Genomic DNA, 21799 nt, shown 5'->3' with positions numbered 1-21799 from the left:
AGAATCTATTACTGCAAGTTAATCTTCTGAAGTGTATGCAGTTTAATCCAATTCAACACATATATATGTGTGTGCTTGCTTGGCTGTATAGCTTGCTTGGGTGTGAAACTTGCTGCATTATGCCTGTGTCTACACAGCCAAATGCTTCCAAACGCACTGTGTAATTTGCTAAAGGAAGCTGAAGGAGGTGCTGAAGACAAAGTAGAGCAATATCAGGTGGAGCAGTGATAGCAAACCAAGATCAGATATTTGAAACCGGGTCCTCTTTTCATATAGTATAAATAGTACACTACATTTGCATTTTTAAAACACACATAAGAATACAGAAAGAGCAATTGGATAGTTACCTAGTTAAATTGCCTATTAATTACAAAGTAAAATAGTTAAGTTCGCGGTGGAGAAATCCGGTAGGCATCACATTGCTCAAAAGATCAAAGTTCTCACAGCCGGTCCTAGGACAAGGCGATGGGAGGTACTGAGATGCTCTCAGAGGCACTTCAGCGATCCTCCCACCAAAAGTGCGAAACGTGAATCTGTTCATAAGCCCCTGGACAAACACAGATCAAGGGGTATTCTAAGAAAATAACCCTGTCCCTTTCAAAAATGTCAGGGCCAAAAAAAAAAGAAAGGCTGAAGAACATGACAAAGGCCACAAGTCCTGTGGATTGGATCAAGGCTGAGAAGACCCACGTGCGGAGAGAGGAAGGACTCTGCTGTCAATCACCCAGCCACGTAGCAGCAGCGCTGGGATGAATACAGCCCAAAGATTCAGTGAGTTTACAAAGTCTCTCTCCAAGATGCTGGACCTAAGAGGTTAGGGGGGAACTCCTTAAATTCATGCATTTTAAAAATATTTTTGGCCTAAAGCATTTTTTAGGTCAAAGCTTTTAAACTCTACTGTGAGAAGAGCACAGTAGGCACTTGACGTTCATGGATTTCATGTTCATACATTTTAATGCATACGAATAACCATAAAGATCATGTAATACTTTGTAAATAAACTGAGTCGAAAACAGACTCATACATGTTGTGTGGTTTATGAAAGAAGAGAAAATACAGCTGGTGGGTGAACCTAATCAAACACCCACAGAATAGCGGGTATGCAAATAACAGAAATTTCAGCTGGCAGGGGGAGGGGGTTTAGGAAATAATCCTTCCCCCAAAGCAAATGGTCACACTGGTAAGAAAATTAACAGGAAAAGTAACGAATCCAAAAAGAAGTCCGTGATGTTCTTAGTAGAACACAGGAGCCAGGCTTCCCTCCATTCACAGAGGAAATTACGTGGCCCTGGTCGACACCTTTACATCCCGAACTCCTAGAAACTCTAGCTACACATTCTTCACAATGATGATCAGAACTTCATTCGTCCTAAAGCTGCTTTACGTTTCATTTGGTATAATCATTCCTGCACGATCACCTTTTTTTTGCCTTTCTGTGACAGTTAAAATCAGATTAACCTGAACATCAAGGAAAACATGAACAGGAACAAGTTATCAGAAAACATGAGCAGCAGCTGAGGAACAGAGGAGTCTCTCTTCACTGCAGCCAGTGATGTTGGTGCTTCCAAAGATCATGAACTGGGGGAAATTAGAGGGGGAAGAAAAGCATGTGTGCGTCCGCACACACACAAATGCTTCAGGACTAATTATTCACTTATTTATGAAAAAAATGACTGAGCATCTGTATGCACAGAGACCCAGCATGGAACAAACCTGACAAAATTTCTCACAAAGACACACTGTAGTGGAGAGTCAGCAGAGATAGGTGATCAATAAAGTAAAATATAGCATGAGAGGCATTAAGAGCTAAGAAGAAAAGTGAAGCAGGACAGGCAGACGGGGCGCCAGGGAGACGGTGTTTTGGCTGGAATGGTCCGAGAAGGCTTCTCTGAGGAAGTGCCCTCTGAGCCAAGCTGGCAGTGGGGGACAGCGAGGCCGGGGGACATCGGAGGGTCGGGGGGACAATGGTACCCCGAGTCAAAGCCTGAGGCGGAAACTGCACACAGGCCACTGGGGGCAGCAGAGGTACCGGTCCAAGTGAGACAGGCAGCCGTGAGAGGGTGCCGCGCACAGGCGTGGGGCCTGATTTCTGTCTCTGCGGGATCTATGAAGTAGAAAGTCATCGTTAGGGAAGCAAGAGCAGAAACAAGACCAGCTAAAGGCCCTGCAATAAACATCACAAGCAAATGTGGTGGTGGCGGTGGTGGTGGTGGTGATGCTCTGGGCCAGAGGAGTGACAGTGCAAGGAAGAACACGCTGTCGGATTCTGATTGTATTCTGAAAGTAAAGCTGGCAAGATTCCTGAGAGAGTGAATGCAGAGTTGTGAGAGAAAGATCAAAGTCCAGGGTGACAATATGGTTTTTACCTTCACCCACCCAGTGACTCCGTGTAACATTTACTAAGGAGAAGTCTGAGGAAGGAGCAAGTTTAGAGCTGGTGAGAAATCAAGACTTTGATTTGATATACATTTGGGTTCAGCCTAGTCATCATCAAAGTAGAGGTGGCTAGTTAACGACTAGATATCCAGGTTGTGGGGAGAAGTATTAATAAATGCAATGGACATATGTGTAGAGAAAGACAGCTAGCTAGCAAGACAGATAGCTAGATACACAGATAGCAAGAATGCATATATGTGGGGGGAGGGTATAGCTCAATTGGTAGAGTGCGTGCTTAGCATGCACAAGGTCCTGCCTGGGTTCCATCCCCAGTACGTCCATTAAATAAACCTAATTACCATCCCCCTCAAAAAAACTCAATGAACAAATAAATAGATTAGATAGATTAGACAGATAGACAGACAGAAAACCCTATTTTTAAAAAAAGAATTGCACATATGTGTTTGTGTATGATGTAGGAAAGTTCAAGGAAAACATGGAGAAGGGAGAAAAGAAACTTAAACACTGTATTGTACCTACTTCAGCACCATTTGAAGATATTGTAATGAGAAGGTACTATTTTAGTAATAAAAAGGGGCATTCTTCTTGTTTCCCTCCATAACATAATAAGCTGTTGAAAAAACATTAGATGTAGACTTAACAAAAGACTCCTGTGAAAACGACACTCAGAGACAATCACTGTTAACTTTGTCAATTATTTCCTCGCATTTTTTTCTTGATATGTACATATATACACTACACAGTGTTATTTTAAGTATTCACTTTTGCTTATTTGTTTTAACACACATGAGGTAACGCTGAACTCAAAGTGGGCAGTCATGGAATTAGGCCATTTTTTTGTTTTGAATTTAAGTCTTCATGCTTTTCAAGTGGGCTCCACCCTCCAGTCCACTAAGGCCCCCAACCTGTGCCCGAGCCCTTCACACCCGACTCACTTATCTAGGATGCTGTCTGGATCTGAGGACATCTGTACTTTCTGACCCTGCCTCTCAGAGCTCTGTAGTTGAGGGGTCTTCCTTAAAAAATCATGTTTCCATTTCATAAAGAATTATTTGTAAAACCTGATTTTTAAGTGGACATCTTCATAAATAATTCTCTGTGCACATCTCTCCTGTAGCATCAAAACTTTTATAAACAATGTTTTAGCACCACCTCAAGGAGTCACTGTCTAGTCACCAAACAGCAAAGACTGACTGAAAATAGTTTCCTTCAGTTCATTCAATGAATATCTACCACAAGCCAGTGCATGTGTGTGTCTGTGTTTCTGTGTGTGTATGGGGGTGGTGACAGACACAAAATCTTAAAGGATAATTTCAGACAGAGAAACGTGCTGTGAATAAAGTAACAACACAGAGAACATAACTGGGAGGAAGGTGAGAAAGAGATGAAATGCTATCTAGTATTTAGTGAGGTGGCCAGACAGAACCTCCCGGGGAAATGACCCTTGCGCCAAAGTCTTGGTGAAGAGTGGGAAGCAGGCAAACACCCCAGGAAGAGCAACCCGGGTACAGGGAGGAGGAAACGCAGAGCGCCGAGAAAGGGAGCTGCGTGGCATGTTAGAGGACAGGAGGGAGGCTGTATGGCCGGAACACCGCAGGAAGAGGGCACAGATCGCGGACGGCGCCGAGGACCATGGGAAAGAATCCGGATCTTTACTCTAAGTGTCATGAGAAACTACTGTAAAGTTGTAACCAGGGACACGATACGATCTAGTGGAGGCTGGAGGATCAGCACAGCAGTTGTGGGGAGACTAGAACGGAATGTGAGGAGGAAAAAAAAGGGCAGGAAGGACAGTTAGGAGGCGGCCACCGTAGCCGAGCCAAGAGATGAGCGGGGCTTGAAGCAGCATTTCAGTAACTGTGGTGGTGAAGGTGTGCAGACGCGGAGCATTCTGGAGGGCAGAGCAACAGGACTTGCTGATGGAATCCGGGATCTGCTCCTGGGTGAGCAGGACCAGCCCCCCACCCACTCCATGGGCAACCCCTGGCCTTCTCAGGACTCACCTCGCCACTGTGTACCGCACGCACAGGCAACAATTACTCACAGAATCACTGGTGAAATGTAAGACATATCATACTGTCTCACTTACCCAAATTGGGATCAGTACTCTGTCGTTTCTTAATTTTTGCTTCAGAAATAGCAGAGTAATAGGCACAAGTCATCTTGATCAGCCACGTTGCTCGAACCATTGGCACTGAATACTTAGCTAAATATGCAAAAACATCTTCTTTTTTACTAAGGATGGGGACCTAAAAAGAAATAACATATTTATAATTATCACAGATTATGTCTGTCGCTAGGCAAGAAAAGGGAAGCAAAAGAAAGAGACTGAGTTCCTGCCGGCTATAACAAAGTATACCCTGAATGGGTTTTCAAACAGCACATGCAGTTTGAATAAATATATATATATATAAGCAAATTATAAGAGAAAAGAATCAAACTGTGTTTAGCACAGTGGCAACACAGTTTTATCAGTTGTGCTCTCTTATTTATGAAAACAAATTATTTTCAAATTCTCAGATGCCTAAAGCCACTCATCATATCAACAAAATAGGGAAAATAATTTCCTGACAGTCCTCCAAGGAATTTATCTCAAAATTGGAAGGGACAGATCAGGTGAAAAGCTATCACCACTCTGCACTTTATCGAAGAACACTTTTGTATAAAGTTTTTCAACTGTACTATTTCATAAGAATGACAATTTCCAGAAAGCTTCTAAAAGTGCCCTTAGCCCAAAATTTAAAATAGAGGCTAAAGGGATGAATCAGTGAATCTGCCCAATAAGCACTGAGCTGGAAATAGCTGGATAATTAATTCACTAGTTGAAAGTAGGCACTTGGGGCAGTTAATTATTTCTTCCAGACCACAAAGAAACTATTTAGCAAATTAGTATCCCAATGAACTGCTGAATGGCTTGAAAGAGTTAATCCACTCTTCTAGAATTCCTCATAAATATCCTAGGAATAGCCCATTCATCTAAATATGATCTATCCAATTTATGAATACAGAGTAACACAGTGGACAAAGAGTATGTTGGCTGCAAGGCAGCAGGATGGAAAAAGTGAGACAGAGAAGCGGGCATGCCCCCACACCCATGATGAGCACCGCTGTGTACTGTTCCTGGCCCCCACCTATATGGTTAAATCCATCACTCCCGGACTCTTCATTTATCAATGTGACAATACCAACCCTGTCCGCCGCCCAGGAGGGTTAGAAGGATAAAGCAAAAGAATTTCATGTATCAAAATTATAACAACTTTCAGTTTGTTCCCAGTTCCAAGGATTTTTCCGTGCCCCCGCCAAGGTGTTTCCAAGCCATGGGCCTAACTCTCTCTTCTATGAGGATCCTGGAAACCACAACCACGGACACGACTAGCCCGGTCTCTATGCCCCAAACTCCTGCTTGATTTTGTGTTGAAAATCAAAGCTTCAAACCAGTGAACTGATTCATATAGCATGGCATTTTTCTCTCAGTCAAGTCCTCATTTAGACAGTGAATTTTTTGCATTATACATATGGTACAAATCTGAGTATTCACAATCTTGGTACAAAGTATGATTCTAGAATTAAAAAGTACATGTTTTCTGTACACAGCCCTCCCTTTAAAACAAGTTATTTCACCTGGTTCTTCCAAAAGAAAGAAACATCAAGCTGTTCGAATGATGAAGGAAAGCTGCCTAGTTGGGCAGGAGATGTGGTGTGTCCATATACTGTATTTCACGGGCAATTTAATAGACTTTTGACTGTGTACAGTTCCCGCCTTGCTTGCTGACTTTAGAACATAACCCTCATGACAGAGGCAACTACAGTGCACACACAGAACTCAAGGGGAGGTGAAAGTAGCACAGGCTAAAGACGTAGCACTTCCTTTCTGCAGACCACAGTGATACAATCTAACAAGAAAATGTCCTGAAATTTTGGCTCACAAGACACATCCTTCATGGAGCACAAGGCTCTGAGTTTACTGTCGTTGAGGCCAGGGACAAGAAAACCACAGATTTATACATTCAGTTCACGACCAGAGCTGCTGTTTTTCACCAGTACGTATAGTATGGTATCAGGGAGTCAGACTTCAGCTGTCAGGGTCAGGTTCCCTCTCAGTCAGATGTACCAGAAGACTATATATAAGATCAAGGTCTAAAAAATAGGCAAATGCAAAAAGTAAAGTTGGCGTCTCCAAAGAAACATTACTAACAGCACCTTTATGGGTGCCTAAAGGATTTCTCTGGAACAGTAACTGACAAGAAGGGGGTTAAGGGAGAGGGGATGTTCTGAACATGTAAAACATTTAGATGAAATAGCAAACAAAACCGAATCTTATATTAACAGAACAAGGCCACCCTCTCACTCACTGCCCTGACTGGCAGAATCCTTAGAGAAATGGTTGACTGAAATCAAGGGCTTTAGAATTCAGAAGAACATATGTGAAGAAAAGTTATTTAATTAAGGAAGAAGACACATTTTGATGGCTTTGTCAAATTTACAGTTTGGGCCAACTCAGGAAGGAAAATAGGTTTGCACTGACTCAAGTATGACTTCCCACTGTGATGGATCCCATTTTCAGCCAAGAAACCATCTGATTTCAACTTGTAGCTGAACTTAGGCAATCCCTGGGCAGCTGTTTGGTTTCTAAATCAAGCTGGAAGTGCATCTAAGTACCAAAAGAAAACTAAGACACCTAGCATGTGATGGTTTTCCATCACAAACGGGCTGCCCTGGTACCGCCTCTCCCCTCACATGCTGGTTGCCGCCAGCATCCTCTGTTTGCTAGGCAGTGGTAGAGGCGGACGGGAATTCTGGAGACCACAGAAATCCAAGTCGCCTGAAGTGAACACATCACCCCTGGTGAACTGCTCAAGACCTAGAAGGACATCCCTTCCAGCAAGAAGTCCCCTTTCCCAAATCTAGCTATGACCGTGATTGAGTTAAAAGGCCTTTTATAGGTCACTGTTGACCCCTCTCTATGGCTGAATACTTGGAGATCTGTGGAGCTTTATAGTAACAGAAAACCAGGTCCGGAAATCTGATCCATCCCATATGGGAAACTATTTTGAACTCTACATCAGAGCTGGAAGATGACTCAGGATCTGAGCAGGAAAACGAAGGTCTTCTGTATTAAGCCATCTCACAGATGAATACCAGAAATTAAAGAAGTATTTCAACTTTCCAATAGGAAGAACATGCAGAGAATGCAACCTTTTACCAGACTCTGAAAGAGCGGTCACCATCTCAAGAAGATGAAATGTCGAGGAAGGGATGGGAAGGAATGACTCTTGAAATGCCCAAGAAATGAATACTTCAAGGTGTATTCAAATGGTTTTACAAAGATGACATCTTCAACTTTGCCAAGAATGGATGTCAGGCTTACCTGAGGGACACCTGACTTGGCCAGAGGCAGCTCCTAATAAAGAGAGAAGAACAATGGCTAACACACTGCACCAAAGTCCACCTCCCTCCTAACAGACGAGAGACCATTACACCCCTAAATCAAGGGCATCAATCCCTCACTAGTTCACTTTCAGGAAATACCCCCAAAAATGCATTCTAAAAGCTTATTAATTAAAAAAAGAAAGAAAGAAAGAAAAATCTAAAAAGAAAGATGTCAGGCTGGCGACCTGGGAGTTGCAGGTACTAACCAACATGGAGTGTATGAACTATTGGTAGAAAGCCACTGAATTTTGAAGGTCAGCCTTTGACTTCTATGGCCTTCAGATACAATTCACAGGCCACAGCGGGCCCACGTGGTAAAGGTTCACCACTGGAAAAGAAATGCTGTGCGGGTCAGCCTGTGTGGAGAGAGAGGCACCACCTGAGTAGCAAGAGAGGGTTAAGCTGATTGTCGTGCTTTTCAAGGATTTCAGCTGCCTTCAACCACTTAAAATCTATGAAAAGCAACACAATGTTCTGACACTAGGACAAAATAAAGCCAATGGAGCCACAGGCATTGTTTGCAAAGAGTTGCTTTAGAAAACAAACACACAAAATCACACTAGAACGCTCTCCTCCTAACTCGGCCTGCACCAAGCCATTCGTGAAAACTTCGTATGAAGAACAGAAGATGGCTCCCCTAAAACTAAAGGGTTTCAGGGGAGATGAGAAAGACCTGGGGGATTATCTGAAAGGTGTGCAAGAAGTCAGAGATCAAGACTAAGAAGGAAGTTTCAAGCTCTCATCTAAATATCAAAAGACATTTTATATTATTGGGACTGTAAAACTGTTGAATCTGTGTAGTATTTCCCACTCGAGGAAAATGATCAAAGGCAAAGATTTTAAAAGAACCCTCCCTTCCCTCCCCGCAGTCCCCTTCTCTCTCCACTCAAAAAAGCTAGGAGCTACGAGTAAACCTGCTTGTTTTGTTCTGAAACTTCTTCAGAGACGTTTTTCCAGCACACACAGAATCACTATCTTTATTTCACTTGTTGGGAAGGAGACTTAGTTTAAGAATTTGGATGAATACTTTTCAAGACAAGGAAATAACACTAAAGCAAGGATTTCTATTTAACACATTTTGGACATCCTGACCTGAGGAAACTGAACATGGAACAGAAATAAGGGAAGTCTCATTGCCTCTTCTTGATTTTAAAAACCTGTCTACCGAAGATCCACATAAACAGCCTCATGCGCGGATTGCTTAGGTCTACAGGTCTACAGTCCGTCCCAGGCACCACATGGCGTCAAACAGAAGGGGGAAACAGCCTATGTGCAGCGTACACCTGGTGCAGGATACCGGTCACTGAGACTGAGGTTTGGAGAGAACTGGGGAAAAGAAATATACGCTTGAACATTATCTCAAAGATCTTCATTTCTATAAGGCCTCAATTAAAACAATGCAAGAGATACTTAATACCTTTTTTGCCAAAATAGCAAGTGGTTTACTTCCTGCTAAGTCAGAGAACCAACTATGGATCGCACTCTGGGATCGAGCAGTAACCAGCCAATAATTATCTTTAGCATTAACTTGTGGTTTCTTCTTTCCGGTGTCCTGGAAAGTGTTAAGCTTTAGTTTCTCAGCTAATATGCTGCTAAAATAAGCTCCAATCTGTGGAAACAAGAGGAAAAAAGAAAAAAGTTTAAAGACAATAGGCAGGTATGTTAGTAAATATTAGTATTTTATTTCTGTTGTTTTAACTAAAAGTCTTTAAAGAGCCCATTGAAAAATAAATTGGGAATCTAAGTCCCTGAAGCCAAGAGTTGTGATTTCCTTACACTAATAAAGTGCAAAAACTCCCACAGTACCTTTGTTTCACTGCTAACGAGAACTTCAAGGAAAAAAGAAGAGCCTTTGAAAAAAATCTCTGTAAGATAAAATTAATTACATCCTGAATAAATTTCAAGAGATGGGGTTCTGCTTTAATCTTTAGCTGTACCTCTCCTTTTTCAGACTACACACCCATTTGGAGAGAGTCTTCCTCCAGAGAGGTGTTGCACACAAGAGCAGAGCCTGGTAATCACACAGCAATCATTCTTGTCTTGTCTCATCTTGATAGCACATATTTTTGGAAGGGAAACTCTGTATTTACACTCAGTGCTTTAAAAAAAAAAAAGTCTAGAGAAATCTAATTTATTTAAATGGCAAATTACAAAAGGTTCAATTAAATTAAGTATCAACATTTTTGACTGGGCTGCCAATTTCATGAGTGCAAGTGTTCCAGAGAAAGCCAGCGCTGCTTGCTCTGCGTGGAGCAAAGTGGCAGAGGGAGCTTCTGTGAATGACCAGCGTTTTCACATTGACCAAATAAAAGGGAAGAGAAAGGGACAAGAAGGAAGCGGATATTGAGTGAGATCTAAATATGAAGTGAATCCACAGAAAACCTGCTGGAATTTCCAAGAATCCAATCAAAGCATCACATTTTGTCCCCTGGGAATTTCTTAATAATAGGAATGTGAACAACAATTTCTAATAAGTACCTTCAGTAAAGGGTAGCAGACAGTTGCAACCAAGATTAAAGTAAGATACCTACCCTGCTGAAGCAAAATAAGAATCATGCCATGAGCATGAGTTAATGCTCATGAGTCAATAAACAATTAGTCTATAGGTTGAAACACAGTTGTAAGCAATTAACCAAGTTTACCTACCAGGGTGAAAAGCTGGTACAATTTTTTTTTAATGTGAACTGGCATTCCTTGATCCTTGTAATTGATGTACAAATAAAAAATGTCTGTTTGCTGTGTTGATGTACAATGCTAATAAAGATTAGAGTAATTAGAAAAAAAGAAGTATGAGCTTTACTTTTTTTTTAAACTTCATAGTATGTTTTTTTAAGCAGAGTTTGTAGAATGTCCAGAGAACAAATTAAATGCAAAAATTCAGCAAGAAACACTTGTTTGAAAACAAGCAGCCATGAGTAACAAATTGTTTACCTTTAAATTTCTCAATCAATATTTGGTCTTAACACCAAGGGCACAAAACACCTAAACTATGTAGACTGTTTTATATTTAGAAGTTCTCTTATCTGCAATTATGTATGAGCATTTTAGTCATAATAAACAAAGGTCTAAAAAAATTTTAAACTCCTCTGAGTACTATCAAAGAAGACTATCCACAGTGATCTGAAAAGATTATTCAATTAAATCAAGCCAATCATTAAAGAGATTTGCAAAAATTGTTTTAAAAAAAGTCTGGGCAATCTCTTTTGCAATTATACTCTTTCCTATGTATTTAATAGCAGCAATGGAACACAGAGATATATATGTTTCACTTCCTAACACATCTTGTGAACAATTGCGTAACTGTAAACAAAGTCAAAGTTTCCAAAAAAAGCAAGACCAGAGAAAATGCACATTAGGACAAGAAAAAAATCAAAACAAAAGCATACATTTTAACAACAATATATTCATCTTATTCCAAAATCAAAAAAGAGCCTCACTCCAAAATCTGAATGTCTACGTACAAGTAACCACTTTGATTAGTTTCTTATGTGTCTTTCCAGTGTTTCTTCGTGTGAGTACACATGAACAAACATGAATATATTATTTTTCTCTTTCTTACATGTATACGTTAGGTACATTTTGTTAATGTCTGAAAGCCTTCCACATTTGCATTTGCAGAGCATCCTCATTCATTTTTACAGACATAATAATGTACTGTGTGGATGTACCACATTTGATTTAATCAAGAGCCTGTTAATGGACATTTGGAGTGTTTGTTTCAAACTTTTGCTATTACAAATGAGCTTAAAATGAATGGCCTTTCTTACTTATTTCATAAATGTATAGCTATAGCTTTTGGATAAACTTCCAGAATTCAGACTGTATGATTCTGTCATTTTAATCAGCATTGTCAAACTACCCTCCAAAAGGCTTATGCCTAATTTATACTCCCTCAGAGAAGGTATGAGAGATAAGGTTTAATTTAAAACTTGTTTCCCTTCATCCAAAGCTATTTTGAAAATGATTCATTTCGTAAGAAAATGGAAAAAGGTTTACGGGCTACACCACAGTTCATGTATTCCATATTTATAAGATCAAATTCCCCTCAGAAGGTCTGAATCCCTGAGTAAATCTCACAGGAAGGGTGAGAGCAGCAGAAGTTGTAATGGGTGTTATTTCCATTTCTTCAGTTATTTAAACTGACATAAGACTTGATACAACTGAGAACAATTTGGCAGTTCCTATTAAGAGACATAAAACATCCATACTTCCTGTTACAGACTGAATCGTGTATTCCCAAAATTCAGATACTGAACCCCTAACCCCCAGTGTGACTATTTGGAGACAGAGCCTTTAAAGAGGTAACTGAGGTCCTAAGGGTGGGGCCAAATCCAGTATGACTAGTGCCACTCTAAGAGGGAGAAGACCAGAGACACCTGCACAGAAAAGCCCGTTAAGGACACAGTGAGACAGCAGCCACGTACGAGCCAAGGACAGAGGCCTCAGGAGAAACCAGACCTGCTGAGATCTTGATTTTGGACTTGCGGCCTCCAGAACTGGGAGAAAATGAACTTTCTCAGAAACTCAAATTTCTGTTGCTTACGCCACTCAGTTTATGGTATTTCATCCTGACAGCCCTAGTAGGCTAACTTCTAATCAAGTAACATGCTGCTGGGAAGTTATCCTAAAGAACAAAAGCTATGTGCTCAAATACGACCTTGGCCTGTTTATAAATAACCTAAGAAACTGGTAAGAGGCTAACTGCTGAACACTAGCAGCTTCAGTCGACTACAGCGCAAAAATGACGGGATGTTACCTGTCAGCTAACTACTATTAATATGAATACTTCAGCCTCAAGGAAACTTGCACACAAAATGTTACTTTTTCTTTAAATATTTAAGTTAAGGAACATGAAAAGTTTTATAGATGGTAGTGATATTTGCACAACAATGTGAATGTATTTAATGCCAAAGAATTATACACTCAAAGATGTTAACATAAGTTTTATGTTATGTATATTTTACCACAAAAAAAAAGGGAACACAAATTACAACACATACATAAATGTAGTTGTGATGTTTAAAAGGTATTAAGATTGGAAAAAAACCAAACTAAACACACTGCATTTGGTCAACGGAAAAATCTGTAGAAAATGCTTCCAATTCTCTTTCACATCACTTAAATATTTCAGTTGATGGTTTAGCAAATTGTCAATTACATGTTTGTGTATGCACGTACGCATATAAAAAGATCAGAAATGATATAAAAACTTTCAATAATGGTCACCTCTGGGAAACAGAAAAGAAGTGTAGAAATTTACTTGTATGTTTGATTTCTTTTTATTTGTATGTGTGGTTTTTCAATTGAATAAGTATTTTAATATTAAAACAAGAAATAACTCAAACAGGATGAAAAATAAAACCTTAAGAGTTACAGAGGGGAGGGAAACAGCTCAGTTGTAGAGTGCATGCTTAGCATGCACAAGTCCTGGGTTCAGTCCCCAGTACTTACATTAAAAAAAAAATTAAAATGATACAAATAGGAACAGATACTTAATAAGTGTGTGTTTGAGGGTACATATATATATATAAAACTGTTAACATAACCACACAGAAAAAAAGACTTAATTTTCTTTTTTTACACAACACTGACTACTAAAGACAGGAAGTATGGTAGGACAACTGTAAATTTTACATAGTAATTTTGTTGTTCGAATGATACTGGTTTAGTTTATTCTGGAACTTTTGATGCAATTGTAAATGCAGAGTAAATGAATAAATATGTTGATATTGCTGGGATATAGGGTTCTCACTCTGAAAGAAAGGAGATACAATGATGGAAAAGAAAAACGGAAAAAACCCTGCAGTACTGAGTTAAAACTAATGGATGGGTGGGTGGAAGGATGAAAGGAAAGAAGAAAATAAAAAGAAAAAAAACCTAAGTATGTTTTTCATCTCTGTCCACTGACAGGGCCTAGAAGTTACGACCCTCTGGTAGCCATGAGCAAGCCAGGTATCCAGATGTGGACTGGGGCAGAAAAAGAACAAGATGGCCCTGGACTGTGTTATTGTGTCAAAAGTGAGGAAGTGCTCAAAGAATGGTAGAGATGTCGAAAGGACCCAAGAACCAGTTAAAGTACTCCCACTGGCCAAATGTGAGCATCAAAAGGAAAACAGAAGATAATGCAACAGATCTTTAGAAGAGTTCAGGGGTTCAAAGTGATACTAAAAAATGGGATGTCCTTTACAAAAGAATGCCAATTAATAAATGTATGAGGAATAGTAACTACCAAACCAGCATTTTATAACCACAGGCAAAATAAATCATTCAGGAGGAATCATCAATTGATGCTAAAAACATAGGATAAAATTTTATTGGAGGGGGAGGGTATAATAGCTCAGTGGTAGAGTTCGTGCTTAGCATGCACAAGGTTCAATCCCCAGTGCCTCCACTTAAAAAAAAAATTAATACATAAACAAGCCTAATTACCTCCACTACAGCCCCCCCCCGAAATTTTTTTTATTGGAGAATAGGGTATTCATATGGTCTCAAGGTATCGCCCTGGAGAGATAACTATGAGGAAAAGATGAGTACTTTTGCAGTTTAAAGAGATGGCAGACACCACCTTAAGGGATCAAACTTAGTAAAACCAATCATCAAGCAAACTAACATTGCATGTCTCTGACAGGCAATGAAGTCTTCTTACCAAAAATATTTCATCTGAATCCTGCCTTGAGGAAACAATCAGACAAGTCTAAAGTACAGGACTAGACTCTAAGACAAATAAATGGACTGGACTCTTCTACAATGGCAGTCATGAGGTTCCCAAAAAAAAGAAACAACCCAACAACAACTACATGAGGGAATCTGGAGAGCAGCCCTGAACTGGCTAACACACACTACGCAGACAGGGCAGCCAAAGCAGGCGTGCCGCCTGACCGGGCCCTGGGGCAGGACAGCAGCAAGGGGTCGTGGAGTGGGGTTCGAAAATGGACTGTGGTTTAAATAACATTAATTTATCAACATTAGCTACCAAGAGTCTCACATACTTGTACTTTTTCAGAAGTTTTAGGAAACACTTAGCATTACCTTGGATGGGTTAATTACAATATTTCTAGCCGAGCCATGTTCATCTCCAGTAAAGGCTGGCTGATTGTTGAAGCCTTGTTTTACATTCACAGCAGTAAGTTCATCCTGTTGGAGAAAAGGTACTGATTAGTCAGGATATAAAAGCTCCAACTGAAGCCAGCATGCCTCAGCCTGAGGAATGGCAAACTCTGCTGCTATACTCTGTAGAAGAGAACTGTTGAACGCACACCAAGGAAAGCAGAAGTGGAGGTTTAAAAACTCAATATATGAAACGTGCAGAGAGACAAAGCGAGTGTGGCAAAATGTTAACAACTGTTGACTGCAGGTGAAAACTCTTAATAAAGTGGGGGATGGGGGAGACAAACAAAAACGAGAAGCCCCTCCTCCCTAGAAACAAAGTCACAGACTCTGCAAACTAGAGTTATTTCTAGACAGCCCATAGTTTGACGCCCCCTTCCTCCCCTAAGCACATCTCTATTTTATGTTCAAGAAAACTGGTTCCCTCAACTCACCCAAAACCCCACAGTGAGTTGAAAAGAGAAATGAAGGGTCCCCAGGCACAAGCCTCTGATAACCACACAGCACCACGGCCTGCAACTGAAGGAAGTTCAGAGCTTGCCAAGTTCTCTCACACACCTTGGCTCACTTCATCTTCAGCAAGGCTGAGGTAGACAGCATGTGTCTTCATGCCCCTTACAGATAAGAGTGAGGCTCACTAAGCTCGAACAGTAACTGGGCAAAAAGGCCGCAATGAAATACCGTCCTCTCGATCCTAGACTAGGAAGAGAAATTTCCATGACACTATGCACCAGAGTACAAATGCCACATGGAAATGCGGTCTAAAAATACATAGCCACAATTCTTACTCTCTTTAAAAAGATCTCCTACAGGATAGATAAGGGAAACTTTTCTTACCAAGGTCACAACATATCAAAAATAGCCCAAGGCATTAAAAAAAATTTTTTTTTTAAAAAGCCTTGCCCTGCCCAGATCCTTGAGCTATAGAACTAAACTGGAGCTCCCACGATACGAGATACAGACTTGAAAGAATAAAAGGGAAAGGTTTGGGTCAATGTAGCTAGCTTCTGCTCCCCTCACTTCAGGCCAAGAAATGGTCTTACGTGACAGCTGGGGTAATGGTAGCCACAGCACAAGAATGAGGATATACACTTACTCTTCATAAGAAATTGCTGTAAGTGTGAAATGAAAAAACAAAATCAGCTGATCAAAAAATTCCTGCTATGATTAGGCAGGAAGCCTTAGACCAAAATCATCAACGACATATAGCACCTGAAAGGTCACCTTGGCTGAGAACGGAGGTCTTTGGAGTCGTGCCATGTCACTTTACTTAACCGTGTGTGCTCTGCCTAATACGTCGGCAAGCCACTGCTTTGGCGAGCCCTCAAAAGACCCCACTACAGAAAATGTAGCACTATGGTAATCAAGTCTCCTACGAGCATGGAAGGTCGCTGGAATCGCGATCTGCACAGAAAATGAGTTGCATGTACATATCAGAAGACATCTCAAACTGCACCCACATTTTCAAATTAATTATTTGGAAATCTAGGGCAAAACTACCTATTGCATATTTTAAGTCAGGAAGGTGTCAGTCAACTGAAATAAAGCAAGTGTGCTAATAACAAAACGCCTATAGTCTCAGAGTCTCAGGAAGAAGGGGGACAAATGGGATCACGAGGGGAATGGGACAAGAAAATTGAATTTTTATCTTTGCTTTACCATCAGAGTATTACAAGAAACATTAATTGGGTAGCAGCATATGTCTTTACTAAAAAGACATTCTGGCTGAATCAAGAGGAAGCGTGCGAGGCCTTCAGGACTAGTTAGTCCCACTTAGGGCTGCTTCACTTTCGACTCTAAACTAACCCCAGCTCAGCTAGCGGTCCGCTGTGACTGACCGCGAACCACTGGCCCCGACACTCACACACGGAATCCCAAGAAGGAAAGAACGGGGAGCCATGGTTGCAGGTCTGTCAGTCACGTCAGATTTTCCATAAACTGGGATCCACACAGGTCCTGCTGGCAGCCTCAGGTCCCGAGAAATTTCCAATCTTGTTTTCTAAGTTTCATGAAAATACACCCAGAATCCAGCCACTTCTCAGCACCACCACTGCCTTCCCAGGTTAGGGCCACCATCATCTCATGCTCGGACACCACAATGGCTCCTAACTGGCCTCCTCCTTGCTTCTACCTTTGCCCTCTGAAGGCCACTTTCAAGCCAGCTGCCTCAGGGAGCTTTGTAAAACTTTGAGTTCACGTCACTCCTCAAAACCTGTGGTAACTCCCCAACTCAGAATACAAGCAGAGGCCCTATGATGTCCTGCAAGTCCCTGAATGACCTGGCCCCTGACACCTGTCTGACTCATCCCTGACCATACTCCCCTTTGCTCAGCCCTCCAGCCACGGTGGTCTCCCGGCAATTCCTCCAGCATGCCAGCAGGACGTTCTCCAGCTTCAGGGCCTTTGCACTGTCTGCCCCTTCTGCCTGGATCGCTTTCCTCTGGTTTCCACATGGCCAACTCCCTGACCACTGTACGTCTTCGCTCAAGTTTCACGTTCTCAATGTGAAAACTGATGACCCTATTTGAAATTGGAACTGCTCGCTCCATTCCCTTCACCTGAGCACTCCTAACCTTCCAATAATCCATAGCACTTATCACCTAAAACCCCACGTAATTTACTTGCGTCATGTCCTGTCTGTCTGCCCCCACCAGAAGGTATAGTTCGTGAGACCAGGGGTATTTATTTGTTCACGGATGCATGCCAAACATATAAAGCAGTGCCTGGCAGAGCCGACAGAGGCATTTAATAAATAATTTGTTGAAATAAAAAGTCAATGATAACCTGCTTTGAACAATTAACATAAATAAGCACACTCTGAATCATTGCCCCATGACATCGGGGTCCCTAGTTCCGTTTGGATTTATCACTAGAACTACTTAACCTTCCAGAGCAGGGGCTGTCACCCCATCAAGCCCAAGGCACCACCCTAAAAGGAAATGTTTCTAAATGCCCTTTTTCCAAGTCTGAAATGAAATTCACAGACAGTAACTCACCAATTTTTCTAAAATCAATATAATGCCCTCACTCTAAATTTTTTTTAAAGTGGAAATATAACAAAACAGGTACTTGAAAAGAAAACCCTCCAGCACACACCCTAGACCGCCACTACTCAGGAATCGTGGTCCACGGGCCAGCAGCACTGCACCACCTGGGAGCTTGTTAGAAACACAGAATGTCTGCCCCCTCCTCAATCACAATCTGCAACTTCACAAATTCTCCGGGTGATGCGTGGACTCATTAAGCTTGAGAAGTGGGGCCCTAGGAGACATGAAGAAATCGGTAAATGTTTATTCCTGGACCTAGAATCACCATAATGCAGTCACTACAGAAAAGCAGACTGATACAGGTGCGCCGTTTGCCATTTCAAATTATCAAGAACAGCATGGCATGATTTTCTAAAACGGTGAAAAGTCTTGGTAGAAGCTTCACGCTAACAAAATAAAACCTTCTCCCAACATATTAACACAATAGTCACATTCCTCAGAGACTCAGTGTGTATCAAATGTATATTTAAAGTCACACACACAACAAGCATACTTTGGGATCATAAGTAAATAGATTCCCACCTGGGATAGAGAGAAAAAGTCATGAAGGTTCGGTGGTGCATGTGAAAGTCCAGTGGGACGCAGGACAATTCTTCGCTGAGCCCATGGGTCTACACTGAGGACATCCAGCACGCCTGGCCCCGCCCACCAAGGGCAGCAGCACTCAATCACAGCTGCAGCCAACGCCCACCTGCCCCCAGGGCGCCACAGCACTGCCACTCTACAACTGTTCCCGCCTCGGTTTCCTCAGCTGTGAAACAGGGGTAGTGCTACCTCCTACTATCATTATCTCCAAATCCCCGTCGAGGAAATAAAGCAAAGAGGTTCACTAACTTACCCAAGGTCACACAGTGGTAAAGAACTCCAAAGAATCCATGTTCCTAACCCCCACGCTATGTGAAAATGGCCAGCAATTTGTATTACTACTGGTGTTTGTGTCTTATTTCGGGTTCAAGAAAGTGATAACCTGAAGCTCCGGTCCACACAGAAATACAAAAAATCTGCTGGGAAATTAAGTCCTTGGCCTGAGCGGTGGTTCTCAAACGTTTGCATGCATCAGAATCCCCTGAAGGGCTTGCTAAAACCCAACTGCCAGGGCCCCTCCACCAGAGTTTCCATTTCAGTAAGTGGGAATGGTGCCCGAGAATCTGAACTTTTAACAACTTCCCAGATCAGTGCCGCTTATCCAGGGACCACACTTTGAGAACCACTGACGTAAAGATTTGGCATTTATAGCTTTCTAGAAACCCAGGGCTTCCAGGCCCAGCCTCGGTGCTGCACCCACCACCAGGAGGAAACTGGATGCTCCGTCTTAGCTCAGGAGTAGCTGACCCCCGAGATGGAAAGTCTGGTCAGAACTCTCCGCCACACCCCCTACCCCTACTCCAAAGGTACAAACAGAAAGACACACACACACACACACACTCATGGATGGAGGGAGAAAACAAGTCCTGAAGCTTCTCTTTCACTCCTTTAATTTCTCATAGACCTACGAAGAAGAACACGGGGCCACGGAGTACTCAACTGCATCAGGAAGCACACGGCTAAAACGGAAGCCTGGAAGGCGCTGCTGCTAGAGCTTACTCGTACAAAGCTTTAGGTCGCCTTCCCAGAGAAACTAAGTGAAAAGGGGGTATGAACCAGCACGTCACAACCACAACACGCACGCACCCTGATCGTTTCTTTTCATGAAGTTTCTGAAAAGAGTGAAAGTCAATGGCAAGAATCCAAACAGTAAGTTAAGAGTAAGATTCAGATTCCAGAGCGTTTACTATTGTTTAGACAGTGTTTCTCAAACTCCAGTAATACACCAACAGACCCCTTTTAAAGGAAAAACAGTCTCTGCCCCCAGGATGTGTGAAGAATCCAATTTGGGAAAATGAAGTAGGACTTGGATACCTAATGGCAGCACTGAGGGGTTCAGAACAAGATGTGATGTGTGTTACATGAACTCAGACTACAAACTTCTACGACATTTTGCTCTGAAGGCCTTTGCCAAAGCTAATCAAGCAAAAATAGAAGGGAGAGAGTCCAGATTTTAAAACAGCAAGCTTCGAAAATCCCAAAGCCAGGGGACACAAATAGCTTCCTCTTGCATTAACCTTGACCCTCTTCAAAGATTTTTCTAAATAAAAGAGAATAAGCATCAAAACCCTTACTATGGTCCTAACAGATTTAAACTTGTTTTGCTACATCTAGTCAACCTGTCTTACAAAAAATAGAATCATCAGCTGCTACTTTGCCTCTTTGCAAAGATGAGACAACTAAAACCCCCCAAAACTTGGGGACACACCCAACCATTAATCAGGGTCTTACTCAGAAGCCTGTGCTCTGGGCACGGGGTCAGCAGTGCCAAACGCTTTCCAGTAAAAAGAACTCCTGACTGAAGGCTGAAAATTTTCCCGCTGTAAAATGTGGAGAACGGAAGAGAAATAAACTGCCAGCCATGAATTCAGCGAGTTTTAAGTGTTTTTGTTTATCATTACAGCACCGGGGACAAAACACTGTACACACATGTGTGAAACCTAACATCTACTCAGTCAAGGGACAATGCTAGCTGAGAACATAAATTCACAGTCCACGCCTGGGGGTCTAGGGCAGCGCTCCGCCAGATCAACGGGTTTAAAACAGAATCAGGCCCAAAGTAACCTCAACACAGGAGGACTCTCCCACCTCTTGTCATTGACTTCAACGGAAATAATAAGCCTTAAAGCAATCTGAGGGAGGCAGGTACTCAGAGACAGACAGACAAAAGCCTAGAAACTGGCCCATGTTCATGTGGAAGACCAGTGTTCACTCCGCATTTTCGTGTTCTATACTGATACAAAAATCAGACCTTCGAAACTTTGATGAATGCATTTGGAATTCACCCAATCTCGCACATTTACCATGAACTTCAGAGAATGATGTTATTTTTTGGATCACTTTCAAAGCAATCTTTCGATTTCAATAAAATGTTTCATTAGGAAAGTGAAAACATTGTGATCCTAGTTTGGAAATGGGTTAAGTTCCTCCTCACTCGAAGGAAAAAAATAGGTTAGCACAGCTTTCAGTGACCATCTCAAAAGCAGGTAATACACACTCAGGTGCACACACGCATGTGCACACATACTTAACCCCTAGACTTCTCACCTACCGTACAGAACATACGCAGAGATGCCTGACTTCCTCAGGCACCTACTTACATCTAACAAACTAACTCAATGACTGTCCATGGACTGGACAGAAATGTCCACCAGGGATGACAATGCCACAGAAGTAGAAAGACGTCCGCCCCTCTAGGCACTAGTCAGGCAGGCTGTGTTAGTTACGGTCTTAGCCAAAGCAACAATTTTTTTTTAAAAACACAGCTTTATATAACTATTTTCCCTAGCCTTGTCCACCTCCTTCCCAGAAAAGCATTCTCTGAGACCCCTGAGGATATCTGTAAATCCCAGTTACAGGAGCGAGGCTGTGATAATGCCCATCGTGGACACAGGCAATAAACAGTCTTCAGGCAACACTTCAGAGTTAGCAGGTACAAAAGAGAAGAAGGAATAATCTCTCCTCACACCTCATCATTAACCAGTTCCAGCCATACTTCTCCCAAAATGTGTCTCAGATCTATTCTTCCTTTTAAAACTACACAGCCATCTACCCGGCAGCCGCTGTCACAGCAGACCCAGGCCACGGCCCCTCACACACCCCCCTCCTCCGTCTAGACCTTCGCCTGAGTTCAGCCAGCCCACTGGCCCCAGATGAATCTTCCTGAAACAGGTTTTCTTTTCTGTGCTCCCCAATACAAGAGCCTCAGAGGCTTTTTTTTTTTTTAATTTCCC

General features: G+C 41.9%; 1 protein-coding gene across 9 annotated transcripts in view; it reads right to left on the bottom strand.

The window, feature by feature from the left end:
• Positions 1-21799, bottom strand: part of MED12L (mediator complex subunit 12L) — a 295438-nt gene that overhangs the window by 253003 nt on the left and 20636 nt on the right. For all 9 annotated transcript variants that reach the window (XR_012071818.1, XR_012071816.1, XR_012071817.1 and 6 more), the window contains exons 3-5: positions 14857-14961; positions 9245-9436; positions 4487-4646 (exon numbers count right to left, since the gene is read on the bottom strand). Coding sequence is in view for 5 of the 9 variants with exons in the window: in XM_072959151.1 (XP_072815252.1) it covers positions 4487-4646; positions 9245-9436; positions 14857-14961 (457 nt within the window). In the remaining 4 variants the exon portion in view is untranslated. The remainder of the gene's footprint in view (positions 1-4486; positions 4647-9244; positions 9437-14856; positions 14962-21799) is intronic.

The sequence above is a fragment of the Vicugna pacos genome, chromosome 1, assembly GCF_048564905.1.
Source record: "Vicugna pacos chromosome 1, VicPac4, whole genome shotgun sequence".
Classification (NCBI taxonomy): Eukaryota; Metazoa; Chordata; class Mammalia; order Artiodactyla; family Camelidae; genus Vicugna; species Vicugna pacos.
The sequence above is the reverse complement of the archived record's forward strand: the minus strand, read 5'-3'. Positions and strand labels throughout refer to the sequence as shown.